General features: G+C 41.4%; 2 protein-coding genes across 6 annotated transcripts in view; one reads left to right on the top strand and one right to left on the bottom strand.

Moving 5' to 3' along the window:
* tm2d2 (TM2 domain containing 2) overlaps positions 1 to 21,879 on the bottom strand; it is a 119,650-nt gene that overhangs the window by 504 nt on the left and 97,267 nt on the right. Inside the window, exons 5-6 of one of the 2 annotated variants that reach the window (XR_011517050.1) lie at positions 2,416 to 2,586; positions 1 to 716 (exon numbers count right to left, since the gene is read on the bottom strand). The exon at positions 1 to 716 is cut by the window's left edge and continues 504 nt beyond it. The gene's annotated coding sequence lies outside the window, so the exon portion shown is untranslated. Of the gene's footprint in view, positions 2,587 to 21,879 lie in introns of both variants that reach the window. The other variant, XR_011517049.1, reaches the window with a different exon arrangement.
* LOC107373078 (NADPH oxidase activator 1) overlaps positions 1 to 21,879 on the top strand; it is a 104,691-nt gene that overhangs the window by 27,611 nt on the left and 55,201 nt on the right. For all 4 annotated transcript variants that reach the window (XM_070546308.1, XM_070546307.1, XM_070546305.1 and 1 more), the window contains 2 exons: positions 2,458 to 2,540; positions 16,530 to 16,638. In XM_070546308.1, the coding sequence (XP_070402409.1) occupies positions 2,458 to 2,540; positions 16,530 to 16,638 (192 nt within the window). The remainder of the gene's footprint in view (positions 1 to 2,457; positions 2,541 to 16,529; positions 16,639 to 21,879) is intronic.

The following is a 21,879-nucleotide window of genomic DNA, read 5'->3' as shown; positions in this document are numbered from 1 at the left end:
GAAGTGTCCCAGCAGCCAAAACCGGAACCCACAGACGTCCAGGTCCAGCGAGCCGGAACACCAAGCATCAGCATCCGCTGACGAATCATAGGCTAACCCCAGGAATCGATGATCATCGATGAAACTCAGCAGAGGAGAGAAAGCACAACACAGGGCACTTTAATGTAGACACAACAAGATGGCCTCTGATGCAAATCAATAAAGAAAAAGAAACCTGGCACTATGTGTACCTGTATGTACTATGCGAAGCAAATTATCCGAACAGAGTTCAAGTGAAGAAATGAATGCAATACACAACATGTACTGGAAAAAGTGGTGTAAAAGAATAAAGTAATAAAACCCTATACTATATGTATGGGAGAAATAGAATCACCTTACTAAGCAAAAATTTTATCAAAATGAGGGCAAAAATGGTTGTAGCCCATTACTGGTAAATTAATAAAGTTAATCATAAAGTTTCAAAACTTAATCAACTGTAAATAAAATAGAAAAGTAGATATATGAGTGTCAAAGAGCACTAAAAATGTAAATCAGTGAAGTTAGTAATCAACCTACATGTGAATGTACCCATAAGGAATTAAGATTAGTGAAAATAAAAACAAATTTGGATAACAGCAATATGTGGAATAAACCCTTTTACTGTTAACTTACTGATTACCTGACTTCAGGAATCCACAGCCTGACCATCTCAAATCACCCAAGTCTGCATGTCATGTCTAAACAGGAAAGACATCCATGCACACACACAAACATAGACAAACTTGTGTAACTCGAAATAGAGAGCTATGGAACCGACGAGTCTGGGCAATAGAAATCACTCCACTTTGAAAGTTCTCACTAAAGGTGCAGGAGAAGAAGAAGAAGAAGAAAATATCATTTCTATACCTCTCAAGATAAAAATCACGAGGCGCTTCACAAAAACAAAAACAAAAACAAAAAATATAAAAAATTGTAAAAATATAAAAAAGCATTTAGAACATGTTTAAAAATATATTTAAAAGGAGCAAGAATAAGCAATTGCTATTTAAAAGAGAAAATGTTAAGAAAGAGAGAGAGTGAACAGGAAAGAGGGAAATCAGTGGATCCTGAGGAAGGTGGAATAGGTGGGGAGAGCAGAATAAAGAGAGAGAGGTGAAGAAGGTCATCCAAAAGCCAGCTTGAACAAGTGAGTCTTCAGCTGCTTTTTAAAGGAGACCACTGAGTCCACTGATCTCAGGCTCAGGGGGAGAGAGGTCCAGAGTCTGGGGGCCACAGCAGCAGATGATCTGTCACCTTTGACCTTTAGCCTGGTGCTGCACAACCAGTAGGCTTTGATCACTGGACCTCAGGGACCTGCTGGGGGTGTAGGGACTGAGAAGATCACCAATGTAAGATGGTGCTTGTCCATGTAAGGCCCTCTAGACCAGAACCAGGATCTTGAAATGAACCCTGAAGTTGACTGGCAGCCAGTGAAGCTGGAGGAGAAGCGGGGTGATGTGGGTGTGTTTGGAGGACTTGGTCAGAAGCCGAGCACAGGCGTTCTGAACCACCTGTAGACGGTTCAGGGAGGTTCTGCTCAGACACGTGAAAAGAGAGTTACAGTAGTCTAAGCGTGAGGAGATGAAGGAGTGGATAACAGTCTCAAGTTCAGAGCGGGACAGAATGGGACTCAGCTTAGCAACGTTCCTGAGATGGAAGAAGGAAGAGCCAACAAGAGAACTGACATGAGAATCCAGGGTGAGAGCTGGGTCAAAGGTCACGCCAAGATTCCTGACTGAAGGTTTGGTGTGAGAAGCAAGCTGACCAAGAGAGTCTCTGACTTTGGGAACCAGCTTGTCTGGGGCACAGATGAGGATCTCAGTCTTATCTTCATTCAGCTGAAGAAAGCCCCCACCATCCAGGTTCTGATAGAGTCTAAGCAGGTGTGTAACAGCTGCAGCTTAGACATCTCATGGGGCTTAAAGGAGATGTACAGTTGGATGACTCTCTTGGTCAGCTTGCTTGAGTGTATTGGAGTGTATTGATATTGATTAAAGCACAGATTATTCAAACATTTGACTTAAACATCTCGTTCATTCATCACATTTGATTATTTCAACTTATAAGTTTTAAAGTCATATAGGCACTTCAAGGTGGTTGACATTTATTTAGGGGGGATGCAGCAGTCAGGCTCCAGCCTCAGACCTTGAGCAGAGATGTTTTGGCTTCTTTGCCATAACAGTAACTGGCTGAACCTTGTTTTGGATTTGGGGCCAGACAGATGGTGTTTTCTGCAAATGAAAGGTTACTTTCTGGTCAATGTGTTGGTGAAATTTGACGACTTGGTACGTTAGACATTCCTACTAGAGACCTCTGCAAATGCATTGAATAAATGAGTGAACAACTCCTTTAAATGACTAAAGTTGCTTCCCAGCATGTAAAAGCACAAACATATACCTGACAAAGCGTTGTTCTGACCCTGTTGTCTCTGGTGTCCAGTCTTTAGACTTCACAATCGCCAAAGATGAACGTCTTGCTGTTGCCTTCTTCCAGAGATCAGCAGTCATGATGCAGATGAACAGGTAGGACACCTAAAACCATCACGCCTCACTGTATATCTGCTTTAACCTTTTGTACAAAACACATAGAACAGACGAGACTTGGAAAACCAAATGTATTAGCTCAAGTGAGAACAGTTAATCTGTTTATGTCAAAACAACAGAACAGCCACATGTATCCCCAGAGCCACCAGTTGCAGACCAGTGGCGGCTGGCCACTAGAGGGCGATAGGGTGCCCCCCCCCCAGTTTTCCCCAGTGTTTTTAATTTTTATTTAAAAAAATAAATAAATAAAATTAACAATAATCACATATTGGTCCTTCAATGTTGGGAGGACAATGCTGACCATGTTCTACCACTCGGTGTTGGAGAGCGTTGTGTTCTTTGCAGCTGTGTGCTGGGGCAGTGGGGTGAAGATAGCAGATGCCAACCGGCTGAACAAGCTGATTAGAAGGGCTGGGTCTGTCCTGGGTGTTAGACTGGAGAACCTGGAGGAGGTGTCTGAGAGGAGAATGCTAAAAAAGCTTCTCTCTATCATGGACAACCCCTCCCACTCCATGCACGCCCACATGATGGACCACCGAAGCACACGCAGCAAAAGACTCATTGCCCCGAAATGCAGAACTGACCGCCACAGGAAATCCTTCGTACCGGTGGCAATAGGACTGTTTAACTCTTCCTCACGCTGTAGGTGATTCTCCAAATACTATTACCTTGGTTATTCTGTGCCCTCACCGACTGTGCAATATTACCCAAGAGTTCTGATTGTAAATATGTTTTTATCCCCCCATCATATCATATGCTGCTACAAACCCATATTCTTTTACACAATACTTTAATCACTTTTGTGAATCGCCTGCACCGACAGCTTAATTACTTATCCACAAGGATGCAGTCATGTATTTAATTAATTATTTTTATTTTTTTATTTTTTTATTTTTTATTTTTTTAATGAATATATTGTATATCATATTTCTATTTCACCTGTTCCTTTGTCTCTCCAACTGCTTTGAGCATGTACATGACACAAAAATTTCCCTCGGGATAAATAAAGTTGTTCTTATTCTTATTCTTATTATTCTTATATTCTAAGTTACTTGTGTGTTTTGTAACAAAAACAAATCACATATATATATATATATATATCTATATCATTGGTGAGAAGCGACAGAAAGATCGCCCAAACGGCAGTGAAGCAGCCAGCCAATTGCTGACAAGAAAATCAAACTCATAGGAATGGGAATGCATGCAATCAGCGTCGTCAATTCGGAAGCCCGAAGGGCGATAGAGCTACCGCCCAAGGCTGTTCGTTGGTGTTCGGGTTGAGCTCGACAGCTCACGAGTCCCGACTGTGGACAAGTGGATGAAAATGGATGGATGAATGGATTTGGATTTTAAACAAGATGCACTAAAATGCCACAATAGTGACTATACTTGTTTAAGGCATTATTTAGACACTTGTAGTTTATCAGCAAGAATAAGGTTTATTTGGGAGTGACTTGCTCTTTAAATTCACTCTCTCACCATCTCATAACTGCACTACCAGTTTCCTGTCTCCAAAATGTGCTTACACTAGGGTCAGTGTGGAAGCCAAGTTTGAGTTCATATATGTTTAAGTCTGTGAATAAGTTAAGCTAAAAACAATTTCATTTGTGTATTTAAAAATGTTAATAAGTTAAAAGAAGTCTTGTTTTGGTCAATTCATGAAGGGTAGAAAATAGGTTACTGTCACTTTAAGAAAAAGGCAGACACACTGGGTGGGGCTGTAAAAAACAGTTACATCCAGCTGAGCGTGGTGAGGTGTAGAGCAATATGGTTTCTTACCATAGCATTGTTTTGTTTAAACCTTAGGAAAACTTAATTTTGGACACTCCTGTAAGATTACAAGCTGTGGAATAAATTTTTTGTTATCTTTTCATCGGAGTACTCTGGAAGCCTGTCTCCTCATCATTAAACATGCACGAGTAAACCAAGGCCAAGGAAGCCTTACCAGCCACAGTCAGAGTTTACTAAATGTTGCTAAATTTTCCCGTGAATTTTTTCTTTATAAATCACAACGTTTGAGTAGTGTAGGGTTAGCATACGTATGTATTTTGGGTGCTTTTTAAGCTCAATATACTACACTACATTTGACCAATAAGATGTGAATTTCTTTATAAATATAGAAATCCAACCTGATTGGTCTTTGAATGTTTAACCAGAAGATTTAATTCATTTCAATTCAAGTTTATTTATAAAGCGCCAAATCACGACAAGAGTCGTCTCAAGGCACTTCACATAATAAACATTCCAATCCAGGTCAGTTCATTAAGCCAATCAGAAATAATGTTTCCTATATAAGGAACCCAGCAGATTGCATCAAGTCACTGACTAGTGTCAGAGTCTTTACAGCAATCCTCATACTAAGCAAGCATTTAGCAACAGTGGAGAGGAAAACTCCCCTTTAACAGGAAGAAACCTCCAGAGGATCCTGGCTCAGTATAAGCAGCCATCCTCCACGACTCACTGGGGATCGAGAAGACAGAGCAGACACACACACACACACACACAAACACACACACACACACACACACACACACACGCACGCACACACACACACAAACAAAGGTTACATTGTGATTGCTTAGTAAATATTTCATTTGGCGAGAGATAAACTTTATTGTATTTATCCTAGTTAATCTATTGTTAAACGGATAAACTAGTAGTAACACATCCAACGTCAAGGAAAGCAAAAAGTTATTATCAGGAGAGGGAGAGTGTTTAAGTGGTTAGCAGCAGTGTGCTAGACGATGGCCCCCTCCATGAGGCCACCACAGCTCAGCAGAATATAATTGTAGCTTCTTCTGGGGAGAAAAATACTTAGAGAAAAAATAAAGTTAACAGATGAAATTGCAGAAAATAGTACAGTTAAAGAGCAGACTGTAGAAGAAAGTAGTAGAGTGTGAAAAGTGGTCAGTGTGTCCTCCAGCAGTCTAAGCCTATAGCAGCATAACTACAGAGATAACTCTGGATAACCTAGCCTTTTTAGATGGAGGCATGTTGGAGGCAGGGCAAGGGAGAGCCGTCTTTACCGACTGTACACTCCACCTCCCTCTACTCCCCCACTTGTCCAGATCTAGGCTAACATAAGATTTTAACCATAAGCCCTATCAAATAAAAATGTTTTAAGCCTAGTCTTAAAAGTAGACAAGGTGTCTGCCTCACGGACTAAGGCTGGGAGCTGGTTCCACAGGAGAGGAGCCTGATAACTAAAAGATCTGCCTCCCATCCTAATTTTAGATATTCTGGGAACCACCAGTAAACCTGCAGTCTGAGAGCGAAGTGCTCAGTTAGGAACGTATGGAACAATCAGATCACTGATGTATGATGGAGCTTGATTATTAAGAGCTTTATATGTGAGAAGAAGGATCTTAAAATCTATTATAAATTTAACAGGTAGCCAATGTAGGGAAGCTAAGACAGGAGAGAGATAATCTCTCAGAACTCTAGCTGCAGCATTTTGGACAAGCTGAAGACTTTTAACTACATTCTGTGGACTTTCTGAGAGTAATGAATTGCAGTAATCCAGTCTTGATGTAATAAATGCATGAACTAGTTTTTCAGCATCACTCCTGGAAAGGATGCTTCTAATCTTAGCAATATTCCAAAGGTGGAAAAAGAAAATCCTACAAACCTGATTAACCTGGGATTTGAATGACATGTCCTGGTCAAAGATAACACCAAGGTTCCTTACTTTGTTCTCGGAGACTAATTTAATGCCGTTCAGGTCAGGTGATTGATTAAGCAATTTCCTTTTCTGGATTTCTGGTCCAAAGATGAGAACTTCCGTCTTGTCTTGATTTAAAAGCAAAAAGTTTAGAGTCATCCAATCTTTTATGTCCTCAAGACAAGCCTGTAATCTACCCAACCGATTAGGTTCATCAGGGTTAATGGATAAATATAACTGAGTATCATCAGCATAACAGTGGAAGTTTATCCCATGCTGTCTAATGATTTTACCAATTGGGAGCATGTATATAGTAAAAAGAATTGGTCCAAGCACTGAACCCTGTGGTACTCCACAAGTAACCCTGGAGTATGAAGAAGATTTGTCATGTCCATTTACAAAATGAAATCTATCAGACAGGTAGGATTTAAACCAGCCTAGCGCTGTTTCTTTGATCCCTACAACATGTTCAAGTCTTAATACTAGAACATTGTGGTCTACTGTGTCAAAAGCAGCACAGACACAAGATTCTTATCTGAGGCCATGAGAATATCATTTGTATCTCTCACTAACACAGTTTCAGTGCTGTGATACTGTAAAACCAGACTGAAATTCCTCAAACAGATCATTAGTGTTTAAATGCTGACATACTTGGATGGCCACTATTTTCTCCAGGACTTTGGATAAAAATGGAAGGTTAGATATTGGTCAATAATTCATTGGACCATCTGGATCCAGAGAAGGCTTCTTAAATGAAGGTTTGATTACGGCAACCTTAAAATCCTGTGGTACATACCCATTTACTAAGGATAGATTGATTATATCTAGAATGGGGGCAGTAACCAAAGGAAATGCATCTTTAAATAATTTGGTTGGGATTTGATCCAAAATGCAAGTGGAAGGTTTAGATTAAGCTAATATTTTTGATAACTCTGAAAGCTCAACTGGATCAAAACGGTTCAAGCACAGATGAGGTTCTACAGTCACCTCTGATGCTGCCGCACTTACTGAGGAAGAAGAAATCGCATTAGGGAGGATGCTAAAGATTTTGTTTCTAATATAATTACTTTTACTTGTGAAAAATCCCATGAAGTCATTACTGCTGAGGGCTAAGGGAACAGATGGCTCAGAGCCATGATTCTGTGTAAGTTTGGCAACTGTACTGAAAAGAAATTTAGGATTATTCTTATTCTCCTCAATTAAAGCTGAGAAATAAGCAGTTCTAGTTTGTCGAGGCTTATTTTTATAAAGCAGAAGACTATTTTTCCAGGATAGGTAGGCCTCCTCATGGTGCGTAGAGCGCCTTGTTCTCTCCAATTTTCTAGAGTTTTGTTTTAAGGCTCGTAAATGAGAATTAAACCAGGGAGCCAACTTCCTGTCCCTAATTACCTTCTTTTTTAAAGGGTCTACATCATCTAATGCCACTCGTAAAGAGGAAGTAACATGATGAACTAAGGCATCAATTTGTGAGGGGCTAGAACTGAAAATATTGCCCTCTGCTACATGCCTCTGAGATGCTGAGGACAGTAAAGATGGAACAGTTGATTTAAAAGATGCAACTGCATTGTCAGATAGAGACCGACTATAGTGAAATTTACATTCATGTCTCGAGAACTCAGTTATAAAAACTCAAAGGTTATCAGAAAGTGGTCCGAGAGGACTGGATTATGTGGAAATATTGTTATTTCCTCACACTCAATGCCATAAGTCAGCACAAGGTCCAATGTATGATGGCAGGAGTGGGTGGAGCTATGTATTCTTTGAGTAAAACCAATTGAGTCTAGGATATTACTAAAGGCTACATTGAGGCTATCATTTTCAATGTCCACATGAATGTTAAAATCCCCCACTATAATGATCTTATCAGTATTTAGCACCAAATCAGATAAAAAATCAGAGATCTGATCCAAAACTCAGAGTAAGGGCCTGGTGGATGATATAAAACTACAAACAAGAGTGGTTTTACAGTTTTGCAATCTGGATTAGGAAAACTAAAAATACGATGTTCGAACGAACTGTAGCTATTAATTGGTAAGGGACTGATTAATAAGTCCGAATGAAAAATGGTTGCTACTCCTCCTCCTCGCCCTGTACTTCGAGCAATATGATGATTTAAATCATTTGAATGAGTCGACTCGTTTAAACTAACATAGTCATCTTGCTGCAGCCAGGATTCTGTGAGAGAGAGCAAAGAGATCTGATTATCACAAATCAAGTCATTAACTAACAGTCTTAGAAAAAAATGGATCTAATGTTCAATAACTCACATTTAATTTTTCTAATTTTCTGCTCAGTTGAATTTGTTCACCCACGTGGATTCACATGACATATTACAGATCAGTTATTTCATATCACTGCCATAAAGCTTTGGGTTTAACCATTTTCTTAATTCAATGCATAAAACTATAAATTATGTTTGATCCATTTGTAAAATGTATTAACTGATGTTTGTAATAAACTCACGAAACGTAAATAAAGACTGATCATTTGCAGCATCTCAAGAATAGTTGGTGAATTCATTCTTTAGATCAATTTGTGGTATTAACTTTGAAACTGATTACATTGAGAAGATATACACTAAACAAAAATATAAATGCAACACCTTTGTTTCTGCTCCAATTTTTCATGAGATGGACCTAAAATTCATTCTAGATACATAATATTACCATTTCTCTCAAACATTGTTTACAAATCAGTCTAAATGTGTGATAGTGAGCACTTCTGCTTTGCTGAGATAATCCATCCCACCTCACATGTGTGCCACATCAAGATGCTGATCTGACATCATGAGTAGTGCACAGGTGTACCTTATATTGCCCACAATAAAAGGCCACCCTGGAATGTGCAGTTTTGTCTCACAGCAAAATGCCACAGATGCCACAAGCATTGAGGGAGCGTGCAATTGGCATGCTGACAGCAGGAATGTCAACCAGATCTGTTTCTCATGCATTGAATGTTCATTTCTCCACCATAAGCCATCTCCAAAGGCATTTCAGAGAATATGGCAGTACATCCAACCGGCCTCACAACCGCTGACGACGTGTAACCACACCAGCCCAGGACCTCCACGTCCAGCAGGTTCACCTCCAAGATCGTCTGAGACCAGCCACGCAAGACAGCTGCTGAAACAATTGGTTTGCATAACCAAACAATTTCTGCACAAACTGTCAGAGACCGTCTCAGGGAAGCTCAACTGCATATTTGTTGTCCTCATCGGGGTCTTGACCTGATTCCAGCTCATCGCCGTAACAGACTTGAGTGGGCAAATGGTCACATTTGATGGCGTCTGGCACATTAGAGAGGTGTTCTCTTCACGGATGAATCTCGGTTTACATTGTTCAGGGCAGATGGCAGACAGCGTGTGTGGCGTCGTGTGGGTGAGCGCTTTGCTGATGTCAATGTTGTGGATTGAGTGGCCCATGGTGGTGGTGGGGTTATGGTATGGGCAGGCATCTGTTATGGACGAAGAACACAGGTGCATTTTATTGATGGCATTTTGAATGCCCAGAGATACCGTGATGAGATCCTGAGGCCCATTGTTGTGCCGTACATCCATGAACATCACCTTATGTTTCAGCAAGATAATGCTCGGCCCCAAGGATCTGTACACAATTCTTGGAAGCTGAAAATGTCCCAGTTCTTGCATGGCCAGCATACTCACCGGACATGTCACCCGTTGAGCATGTTTGGGATGTGCTTGACTGGCATATACGACAGCATGTACCAGTTCCCACTAATATCCAACAACTTCGCGCAGCCATTGAAGAGGAGTGGACCAACATTCCACAGACCCCAACTGACAATCTGATAAACTCTATGTGAAGAAGATGTGTTTCACTGCATGAGGCAAATGGTGGTCACACCAGATACTGACCGTTTCTAATTCCCCAGACCCCCAATAAAGCAAAAAACTGCACATTCCAGGGTGGCCTTTTATTGTGGGCAATATAAGGTACACCTGTGCACTACTCATGATGTCGGATCAGCATCTTGATGTGGCACACCTGCGAGGTGGGATGGATTATCTCAGCAAAGCAGAAGTGCTCACTATCACACATTTAGACTGATTTGTGAACAATATTTGAGAGAAATGGTAATATTGTGTATCTGGAATGAATTTTAGATATTTAAGTCCATCTCATGAAAAATCGGAGCAGATTCAAAGGTATTGCATTTATATTTTTGTTGAGTGTAGAAATTAAATCCAATGGTTTAGTTCCATAAAAGTGGTGGTGCCCCGATTAATTAATATAAATGATAAATGATAAATGACCCGCACTTGTATAGCGCCTCTCAGAGTAAGGACTCCAAAGCGCTTTACACTACAGTGTATCATTCATCCATTCACACACACATTCACACGCTGATGGTGATGAGCTACGATGTAGCCACAGTTGCCCTGGGGCGCACTGACAGAGGTGAGGCTGCCGAGCACAGGCGCCACCGGTCCCTCCGACCACCACCAGCAGGCAAGGTGGGTTAATTGTCTTGCCCAAGGACACAACAGCAGAATTCTCTGTCCGGAGCCGGGATCGAACCAGCAACCTTCCGATTCCTGGACAACCCGCTTAACCTGTTGAGCTACTGCTGCCCTCAATATAAAGTTATAAACAACTAAGCAAGCTAAATCTACAACACATTTGAAATATAGATATAAATCTATATTTATCGCTACACCAGAGTCGTCTGCGGGTCACGACAAACAGGTGGACTTGTTTTGTGTCAATGGAAGGACTCTTAAGGAGTCGGAGTTGGTTCAGCTTTTTTCTGCAGGAACCGTTTGCGGTCAGCTGTTGTGTGCAACAGGTTTTGACAGCTTGTCAAAAGATGCGATGGGAGCAGAGGCTTCCTCAGATGGCCAGTCAGAGTTGGGCTATACTGACTCACTCAGGAAGTGATTCTGTTTAAATAATGGCCATATTTTGGTTTACTGACAAATCAGAACTTGCCATTTAAAGGGGTTTTGCCAACAAACCTCAGATACACACCTCCCTCAGATATGGAGATGCTGATTTTTGGATAAGAAAATATCTATGTGCAGTGACATTAAATTTAACTTGCATCATGGAGATATGGTGAGTGTGTGCTTGTCCAGTCAGTACGCTGATTAAATACATGGGTCATATATTTCATTTTATCCTTATTAATCTTTCAATGTAATAATAATATTCTTTTCAACTTCAGTAATTTAAGCACAGATTAATCAAAACATTTCATTTAACCATATGGTCCATTTCATTAAATGATTAGTTAACTCATATTGTTCATTTCATTATACGGTTTAATTATGAAAGTTCATCCTTCTTGTTCTGTGAAGCAAAGTTTCCTAGATAAGAGGAAGCTGGAGAAAGACTTTGGCCAAGCAACAGTATCTTTCTTGCTGATTAAAGGCTCCAGTTAAGACATATGTCTCCATATGACCAGGTACTGAAGAGGTAAAACTGCAGGTGAAAAACTGGTCATTTCTGAAGGCCACAGTAGGAAATGACTTATGCACACCCACCAAGCCCCCATAATTTGGGTCTGGATATGAAGCAAAACTGGAAGTAACAAAAATTGCAGTTCCACCCTCATCCGCTAGGGGCTGGTGTCAGAAGGTGTCAAAAATACCAATTTCACAGCAAAAATAAACATGTTTACAGCCTGGTTCCAAAACATGTTTTAGCTTTAATAGATCTAGTTTACACTCATGACAACTCTTGAGGGCAGTGAAATTTTTGTCACTCTCCTGTTTAAGTGTATTAAAAGCCTAAAATTCTGAATAAATAATGAGCGTCAGTTGCACAAGAAAGTACAAAGTGTTCACAAATCCACTCAGAAAAGACATAAAATAAAACACATTTTATAAAATGACAGCAGGAACAAACCTGTGCTTTAGAGCTGTGGCTAGAGAAAATCCAACATGGCAGCTAGAGCTAGTGATGAGTCAGCTTTAGGTGAGAGATGAATCAGCGCCTCCTGTCCGAGGTGACTGGTGTCATCCCCTTTAGTGAGTTAAATGGAGGTCGACTGCACTCTAGTGGCTGATAATGATATTGCCTCTTTTCAACCAGAAACAACAAATTTTAAAGAAATTTTGAGTGTTTTGATCTTAAAATGCTTTAAAGTCAACACAAAGTGTCAAAATGTACAAATAAACGGGCTGGCACGCCATTATGTAGTGGTCCAATAGTTACATCTTACATAAGAAACCATCAAAGGTGAGATTCCATAGAAAATATGAAATCAGTTTGATGTGTCTTTGAATATTTCTTTAAACAGAAGATCGGAACTTTTTATTGCAGGGATTAGGTAACACTTCGTATTAACCCAGAGTCAAGAGAGAGAGAGAGACAAGTTTTAAAGTTTAAGAAGATTTATTTCTAAACAATTTAAAATAAGGCTAACTAACTCTAAACACTCTATGTGATGAATGGATCTAGGCGTGAATGAGGCAAAATGGAGGATGTAATGTGGAATGTTGTGATCAGAACTCTTGTTTCCGGAGAAGCGTTAGTTCTGAGTGGGAACGAATGTATTTGCTCAAAACTACAGTCGGAGTTTCAAAACCACATTCAGACGCTATCTTGCCATTCTACCTCTGTTGTAGAACCAGAATGCCAGGTCCTCGGATCCGCCTTTGGTACCGGAGCCGATGAAACAGCGTACGGTATGACAAACTAGTCTAGGGGTTGTCTCCAGGTAAGCGGCAGTTGGTTGACAGCGTCAGCGGGACCCAGAAGGGTCAGTGAGTTCAGCTTTTATTCTGAAGGAGCGTTGCGTCAGGTGTAGCTTGTAACAGGTTTTGTTTTCTAGCTTGTTGTTAGGTTCTTTGTGGTTAAAAAGTTACGAGTGGCCGGCTCGAAACTCTAGTTCAGGGGTGTCAAACTCAAACTCACACGGGGCCGAAATGAAACTCTGGGATGGAGTCGAGGGCCAAACTTAATATTTTTTGAAAAAGTGATGGCAAATTTGCACGTTTTCTTTATCAACATGTATGCAATTTTGAACCTTTAAATTTGGAAACAAACTTATTTCTGCATTAACACTGAATGTGGAATAACCAAATGACACACGAGCAAGTCAGTTTTAAATAAAAGGCATCAGTGGTATTCATTACTTGTGGTATAATCAGCATTTTTAAAATCTATTCAGGATTTATGTTTTCTTGTTTATTCATTTTTCTTATTTTTTATTCTCCTTTTTTCTCCTGTAATACGTGTCATCGCTGCTGTGACGTCTAGCTTTAAGTGATGGGAATTCCGGCTCTTTTTAGAGAGCCGGTTCTTTTGGCTCAGCTCACCAAAAAGAGCCGGCTCTTTCGGCTCCCAAGTGGCTCCTCAGATTTTCTGTTGCGTAGAGTACATTTATAACCAAAATAATGCTAAACTATATGTAAAATAATTTACTAATGTAAAAAAATGCTATATATCAAATATTTATCATTTCTATGGATTTAATAACTGAACACTTTAAGAAATCTCCACTTTCCGACTGCTGGCGCTCATTTTCTCACCGTCTTCGTCGCGCTCTCCTCCCTCTCGCTCGCCTTTTTCCTCCTCCTCATTCCCTCATCTCCCTCCTCCCACACGTGCTCTGCTGTGTGTCTGTCTGAGTATGATCCTCCCTCTTCCCCGCCCCTACTGCTCTGTGTGTGGACAGTCTGGACACGCAGTTACACATGTTGTAGCTTTCACCAAGGCGGGGGGGAGGGGGGGAGGGGACGGCTCCCAATGAAGAGCCGGCTCTTAGAGCCGGTTCGTTCGTGACCGACACATCACTACTAGCTTTCCCCACTGAGGAACAATAAAGGGATTTTCTATTCTATTCATCTATCTGCAGCCTTTCCACTTCCTGTTTACTGTAGGTTAAATCTTTTCTCACGGGCCAACAACAAAATAAAAATATCATTTTATCTTAAATGAAAATGCAACATCTCACCTGTTAACTTTCATGTTTTGGAGCAGAAAAAGAGCAGAAAACCAACATATTTAAAGCTCAGTTTGCTCCACTGGTTTACTGTGATGCTCACCTGTTCCAGCCAGATACCTGCATCATGGGGTTGATCTGAGCTGAGGAGGAGACTCCTGTTGTTTTGTTCATCTTCATCATAATAATGACAACATTAGATGACAACAGGTGCTCACATAGGTTTGTGCTGATGAACATGTCTGAGCAGCTTGACCACGTTGTTGTGTGTCGGGGAGGAAACACAACCACAGAGCCGTGCTGGTTTGAGCATGTCGCTGCTCGCTGGAGTTATATCGGCTCTGTCTGGAAGTTAGTAGGAAAACTTTCTCTTTCAGTCGTGAACACATTACTGAGCGGCTAGAATCTCCGTTTCTGGGCTTCAACGTCAGAAAACAGCTGAGTGAACTCGGCGCTGAGTGAGAGGAGTGTAGTTTGTCCGAGACAGCGGAGCTGCAGACACCGGCAGCAGACGCTGGAAAAACACAAAGGAGGGGGCTTCGTCAGCTCCGCGCTGACGCCGCAAAGCATCATGGGAGTTGAAGTCTTTGCGGTAAAATCGGCCAGTGGGCCAGTTTTAATATATTTTTGATATTTATCTCGCGGGCCACATAAAAATGCTCCACTGGCCGCATCTGGCCCGCGGGCCTTGACTCTGACATATGTGCTCTAGAACGTTTGAACTGAGTTAAGGGTGACGTGGGAGTTAGTTTTATAATTCAGATGTTTTGATTTATGGTCGAATCAGAATTTGACAACAAAAATAAACACTGCACAGATCACGCCACGCGTCAGAAAGGAAAGCTCTGATTGGAGAGAAAAAGGAATGTGTCATGTGATTTTAGCATTACTTGAGATAGGATTGTCTAGTGCTTCTGTACCAAGTTAATTCTTTATACAAAACTACTGATTACAGTATTATAATTCAAGTAATTAACACAGTCATTTCACAGATTGATTTAACATTGAGCTTTACATGATTGTTTGGACTAACAAAGTTATTTGATTATTATTAAATAGAGTTCTTCTGATCTTCTCTTGAGCTGTAGGGGGAGGCAAATAGCTAGTTAAAACAGTTTAGATGCAGAGGCATCAAAGGCCTTGAGCAATATCTCAAGGAGATTAGTTCTTCATGAGGAGGGAGGCCGAAATGACCTTTAGGTGGAAAACAGTCCCTTAATGTCGCTACAACTGTTTATGTTTATGTTTATTTATTTAGCAGACGCTTTTATCCAAAGTGACTTACAATTTATAACCTATAGGGCATGTTGTGATCTGTGGGGGAAACCGGAGTACCCGGAGGAAACCCACGCATGCATGGGGAGAACACACAACTCCACGCAGAAAGGCCGCAGCCGAGTTTCAAACCTGCAACCTTCGTGCTGCGAGGCAACAGTGCTAACAACTGCGCCACCATGCAGCCCATGTTTAACCATGACATTTAAATTTAATAGGGTAAAGCCCAGTGCATTTAACATAACGCTGCATTTTTGAAAATGGGTTGAAATATGACATGTTGGTGGAGCTGGATTCCAACTATTGGTATGGTCCCCTCCCCTCAGCGGCAGCTCGGCGCATCTCTGACTCAGAAGCTCTGGTGTTGTGCACAGTTAGCTCCGGTTGTAGCTAAGTAGCTACCTCCATTAGCTTAGCTCCCACCTCCGTGTTTGCTTTGGGTTAGCTTTTAGCTACATTGCTTCAGTTTGACAAGTGTCGTCATTTGATCCCAGCCTTCCAGCCTCACCCTCAGCTCCACCTCTTTTAACTTTTGTGGAATTGTCTGGGCGTAACGAAACATGTGACACAATCAAAATGGCGGTGGTGGCCACCTCCCATTTCAGATAAAAAACTTATAATACGAGGCTATGGACAGGAATTGTCCAGTATATATATATATATATATATATATATATATATATATATATATATATATATATCGATGACACACACACACACACACACACACACACACACGTCATAGCCACAGCTGCCCTGGGGCAGGCTGGGGAGGACAGACACCACCTATCCCTCCAACCACCACCAATGGGCAAGGTGGGTTGAAAGTCTTGCCGGAGGACACAACAGCAGAATTCTCTGCCGGGAACCGGGATTGATCCGACAGCCCACTGATTGCTGGACAGCCCGCTCTACCTCCTGAGCTACTGCTGTCCCCTGTATAAATGAGGCTCCTAATCTGTGCAACACTGTGCATCAACATGTGGGTAAAATATGTTGTAAGAGTGGTTGAAAAGATGGCAGCACCCATTTTAGTTTAGACAAATGCAGAACATTGAAAACATGAAGCAACTTGTTGAGCTCGGATCTCTGACTTGCTCCTGTTCTCCCGTGTCCCTGTCCAGGCCAGAGGAAGCTCTGTCAGACTGCATCTGGGCTCAGAAGCACATGAGAGGAAATGTTGTCATTGACTACAGACAGCTGGGACTAAGATTTAAACTCTACAGCTGGCAGGTCTGACACACACACACACACACACACTCTCTCTCTCTCTCTCTCTCTCTCTCTCTCTCTCTCTCTCTCTCTCTCTCGGGAGCAAACAATGTCACATTGTATGAGGCAGAGGAGGTTCATTAATGTCACGACTTGTAGGTGGTTACTTTTCATAAATTACCAGTAGAATATAAAGGTAATAAATAAAATGTAATATTCCATAAAAATATTATTGAGCCTTTAAAATTGGATTGGTGATGAAACCAGGTACTTTGGTTAATCCAGGGAAACAACACTTTATAATAAATTCACACAGAGTCAAACTATAGTTTATAAAAATCTATTTATTACTATATTAATGATGATGAAAGGTTAATTATTACTGTGGGGATTCACAGTGGTATTCAGTTCAATTCAAGTTTATAAAGTGCCAAATCAGGACCAGAGTCATCTCAAGGACCTTCACACAGTAAACATTCCAATACAGGTCAGTTCATTAAGCCAATCAGTAACAAGTTTCCTATATAAGGAACCCAGCAGGTCACATCAAGTCACTGACTAGTGTCAGAGTCTTTAGAGCAATCCTCTTACTAAGCCAGCATTTGGTGGCAGTGGAGAGGAAAACTCCCTTTTAACAGGAAGAAACCTCCAGAGGATCCTGGCTCAGTATAAGCAGCCATCTGTCACGACTCACTGGGGATGGAGAAGACAGAGCAGACTAGAACCCTGCGCGGGCCTAAAATCTGAGCCCGTGTCCGGCCCGGCCCGAGGGGGTGGAGCCCCAGCCCGACCCGGCCCGAAAAGGTTTTCAGGATTCTCTGGCCCGGCCCGAGCCTGAGCCCGACTTTTTTTTAACCAACTAAATGAAAACAAAGTGCGTCAATCCTGACCAATGTGTTAAAAGACGTGCAGGATCTGATCAATTTGTTTTTCCCTCGTTTACCGCCACGGAGATAACGGCGCACTGGCTCTGGTGTTAATCAAGTTAAATTTGATCTCTTTCCAACAATTTTCACAAGAAAACAGAACAGTTAAAAGCAGGGCTTGTGTTGACCGGATAGTTCCCGTATTTGACCGTTTATTTTGACGGAGAAAGAATAGAAAGAATTATCCCGACGCATGCAGACGAACTAACATTTTATTCGTTACACACATCGCAGATGTAGCTAAATCACCCAAGAAAAGATTCCCATCTGAACATCTGAGCTGCTCAGCGCATATGTGCACAGCGAGCTGACGTTGTGGAGATTGGCTTGGAGCGCGTTGCAGAACCTGAGCGCATGCGGGAAGCTTCCTCCCACTGAACACTGTTCTCTCAGAGAGACTTGTCACTTAGAAAATGTTCCCTGATTATGAAACTTTGGCTGAATAGTGCTTGTTCCTGTCTCCAATGTGGCGACACATCCAGGAGGAGAATCCCAGAATCTCTTCAGCTCAGGAAGAGCCTATGATTACGCACAAGCGTGACGCGTCAACCCGGTCTCACAGTAAGACCGGGTTGGGCCTGTTCAGGTTTACACAGACAGTCTTTACATTTAGAATTGACTTACAGATATAAAATTAATGCAGTAAAATATAAAGCATTTTATTTAAATATCCATTCATTATTTTACAAGCACAGAGAGCCGCATCAGATGGATGGAAGAGCCGCGGGTTGTGACATGTTTTCTCCAGGACCAGAGAGGACGCAAACTCAATACATCTCTTTTATTGTGAGGTAATAATTTCTCTGAGTTTTGCGGTTGCGGGCGGGAGTAGACATGCACGCTACGGGTGCGGGCGGGAGTTTAACGTTGCAGTTGCAGGCGATAATGGTCAGAAATTCAGCGGGAGCGGGCAGGAGCGGGATGAAGAAAACAGTCCCGCGCAGGGCTCTACTGCTGCGTTTTTGTTTCAGTTTTTTTATGAATTCGATTAAAAATAAAGGCGCCCGGCCCGGCCCGTGTCCGAGGTGATTACACAGTTGTTGGCCCGAAGCCCGGCCCGAGGGCCTAGGGCTTCAGTGCAGGGCTCTAGACCAGACACACACACACACACACACACACACACACACACACACACACACACACACACACACACACACACACACATGCACACACACACACACACACACACACACAACATACACTGAACAAAAATATAAATGCAACGCTCTTGTTTTTGCTCCCATTTTTCATGAGACGGACTTAAAGATTTAAAATTAATTCCAGATACACAATATTACCATTTCTCTCAAACATTGTTCACAAATCAGTCTAAATGTGTGATAGTGAGCACTTCTGCTTTGCTGAGATAATCCATCCCACCTCACATGTGTGCCACAAGATGCTGATCCGACATCAAGAGTAGTGCACAGCTGTACCTTATATTGCCCACAATAAAAGGCCACCCTGGAATGTGCAGTTTTTTGCTTTATTGGGGGTCTGGGGAATCAGAAACGGTCAGTATTTGGTGTGACCACCATTTGTCTCATGCAGTGCAACACATCTTCTTCGCATAGTTTATCAGATTGTCAATTGTGGCCTGTGAAATGTTGGTCCACACCTCTTCAATGGCTGTGCGAAGTTGTTGGATATTAGTGGGAACTGGTACATGCTGTCGTATATGCCAGTCAAGCACATCCCAAACATGCTCAACGGGTGACATGTCCGGTGAGTATGCTGGCCATGCAAGAACTGGGACATTTTCAGCTCCCAAGAATTGTGTACAGATCCTTGCAACATGGGGCCGTGCATTATCTTGCTGAAACATGAGGTGATGTTCATGGATGTACGGCACAACAATGGGCCTCAGGATCTCATCACGGTATCTCTGCATTCAAAATGCCATCAATAAAATGCACCTGTGTTCTTCGTCCATAACAGATGCCTGCCCATACCATAACCCCACCACCACCATGGGCCACTCAATCCACAACATTGACATCAGCAAAGCGCTCACCCACACGACGCCACACACGTTGTCTGCCATCTTCCCTGAACAATGTAAACCGAGATTCATCCGTGAAGAGAACACCTCTCTAATGTGCCAGACGCCATCAAATGTGAGCATTTGCCCACTCAAGTCTGTTACGGCAATGAGCTGGAATCAGGTCAAGACCCCAATGAGGACGACGAGCATGCAGTTGAGCTTCCCTGAGACGGTTTCTGACAGTTTGTGCAGAAATTGGTTGGTTATGCAAACCAATTGTTTCAGCAGCTGTCTTGCGTGGCTGGTCTCAGACGATCTTGGAGGTGAACCTGCTGGATGTGGAGGTCCTGGGCTGGTGTGGTTACACGTCGTCAGCGGTTGTGAGGCTGTTTGGATGTACTGCCATATTCTCTGAAATGCCTTTGGAGATGGCTTATGGTGGAAAAATGAACATTCAATGCACGAGCAACAGATCTGGTTGACATTCCTGCTGTCAGCATGCCAATTGCACACTCCCTCAATGCTTGTGGCATCTGTGGCATTTTGCTGTGAGACAAAACTGCACATTCTAGGGTGGCCTTTTATTGTGGGCAGTCTAAGGTACACCTGTACACTACTCATGATGTCGGATCAACATCTTGATGTGGCACACCTGTGAGGTGGGATGGCTTATCTCAGCAAAGCACAGGTGCTCACTATCACACATTTAGATTGATTTGTGAAAAATGTTTGAGAGAAATGGTAATATTGTGTATCTGGAATGAATTTTAGATCGTTAAGTCCATCTCATGAAAAATGGGAGCAAAAACAAAAGTGTTGCGTTTATATTTTTGTTCAGTGTATGTACCAAGTAGTGTTTCTATGGTTACACTGTGATTTCTTAGTAAATATTTTATTTGGTGAGAGATAAACCTTATTGTATTTATCCTAGTGAATCTTTAATTAAATGGGTAAACTAGTAGTAGCATATTCAATGTCAAAGTGAGTAAAATGTTATTATCAGGAGAGGGAGAATGTTTAAGTGGTCAGCAGCAGTGTGCTAGCCAATGGCCCCCTCCATGAGGTTACCGTAGTTCAGCAGAACATAATTGCAGCTTCTTCTGGGGAGAAAAACACTCAGAGAAAAAATAAAGTTAACAGCTGAAATAGGAAATGATACAGTTAAAGAGCAAATTGTAGAAGAAAGTAGTAGAGTGTGGAAAGTGGTCAGTATGTTCTCCAGCAGTCTAAGCCTATAGCAGCATAACTACAGAGATAACTCTGGATAACCTACCCTTTTAGATGGAGGCATGTTGGAGGCAGGGCAAAGGAGAGCCGTCTTTGCCGACTACAAAAGCTAACATCAGATTTTAACCATAGGCCCTATCAAATAAAAATGTTTTAAGCCTATTCTTAAAAGTAGACAAGGTGTCTGCCTCACGGACTAAAGCTGGGAGTTGGTTCCACAAGAGAGGAGCCTGATAGCTAAAAGATCTGCCTCCCATCCTATTTTTAGATATTCTGGAAACCACCAGTAGACCTGCAGTCTGAGAGCGAAGTGCTCGGTTAGGAACGTATGGAACAATCAGGTCACTGATGTATGATGGAGCTTGATTATTAAGAGCTTAATATGTGAGAAGAAGGATCTTAAAGTCTATTCTGAATTGAACAGGTAGCCAATGAAGGAAAGCTAAGATAGGAGAGATATGATCTCTCTTTTTAATTCTCATCAGAATTCTAGCTGCAGCATTTTTGATCAGCTGAAGACTTTTAATTACATTCTTTGGACTTCCTGAGAGTAATGAGTTACAGTCATCCATTCTTGATGTAATAAATGCATGAACTAGTTTTTCAGCATCACTCCTGGAAAGGATGCTTCTAATCTTAGCAATATTCCGAAGGTGGAAAAATGAAATCCTACAAACTTGTGAAACATGGGATTTGAATGACATGTCCTGGTCAAAGATAACACCAAGGTTCCTTACTTTGTTCTCAGAGACTATTTTAATGAAACTCAGGTCAGGTGATTGACTAAGAAGTTTCCTTTTCTGAATTTCTGGTCCAAAGATGAGAACTTCAGTCCTGTCTTGATTTAAAAGCAGAACGTTTTGAGTCATCCATTTTTTTATGTCTTCAAGACAAGCCTGTAATCTATCTAACCGATTTGATTCATCATGGTTAATGGATAGATATAGCTGAGTATATCAGTGGAAGTTTATCCCATACTGTCTAAAGATTTTACCAATTGGAAGCATATATATGTATATATATATATATATATATATATATATATATATACATACATACATATGTATATATATATATATATATATATATATATATATATATATATATATATATATATATGTATAT

Source organism: Nothobranchius furzeri, chromosome 17 (genome assembly GCF_043380555.1).
Source record: "Nothobranchius furzeri strain GRZ-AD chromosome 17, NfurGRZ-RIMD1, whole genome shotgun sequence".
Taxonomy (NCBI): Eukaryota; Metazoa; Chordata; class Actinopteri; order Cyprinodontiformes; family Nothobranchiidae; genus Nothobranchius; species Nothobranchius furzeri.
Note: the sequence above shows the minus strand (reverse complement) of the source record. Positions and strands in the feature narration are given on the sequence as shown.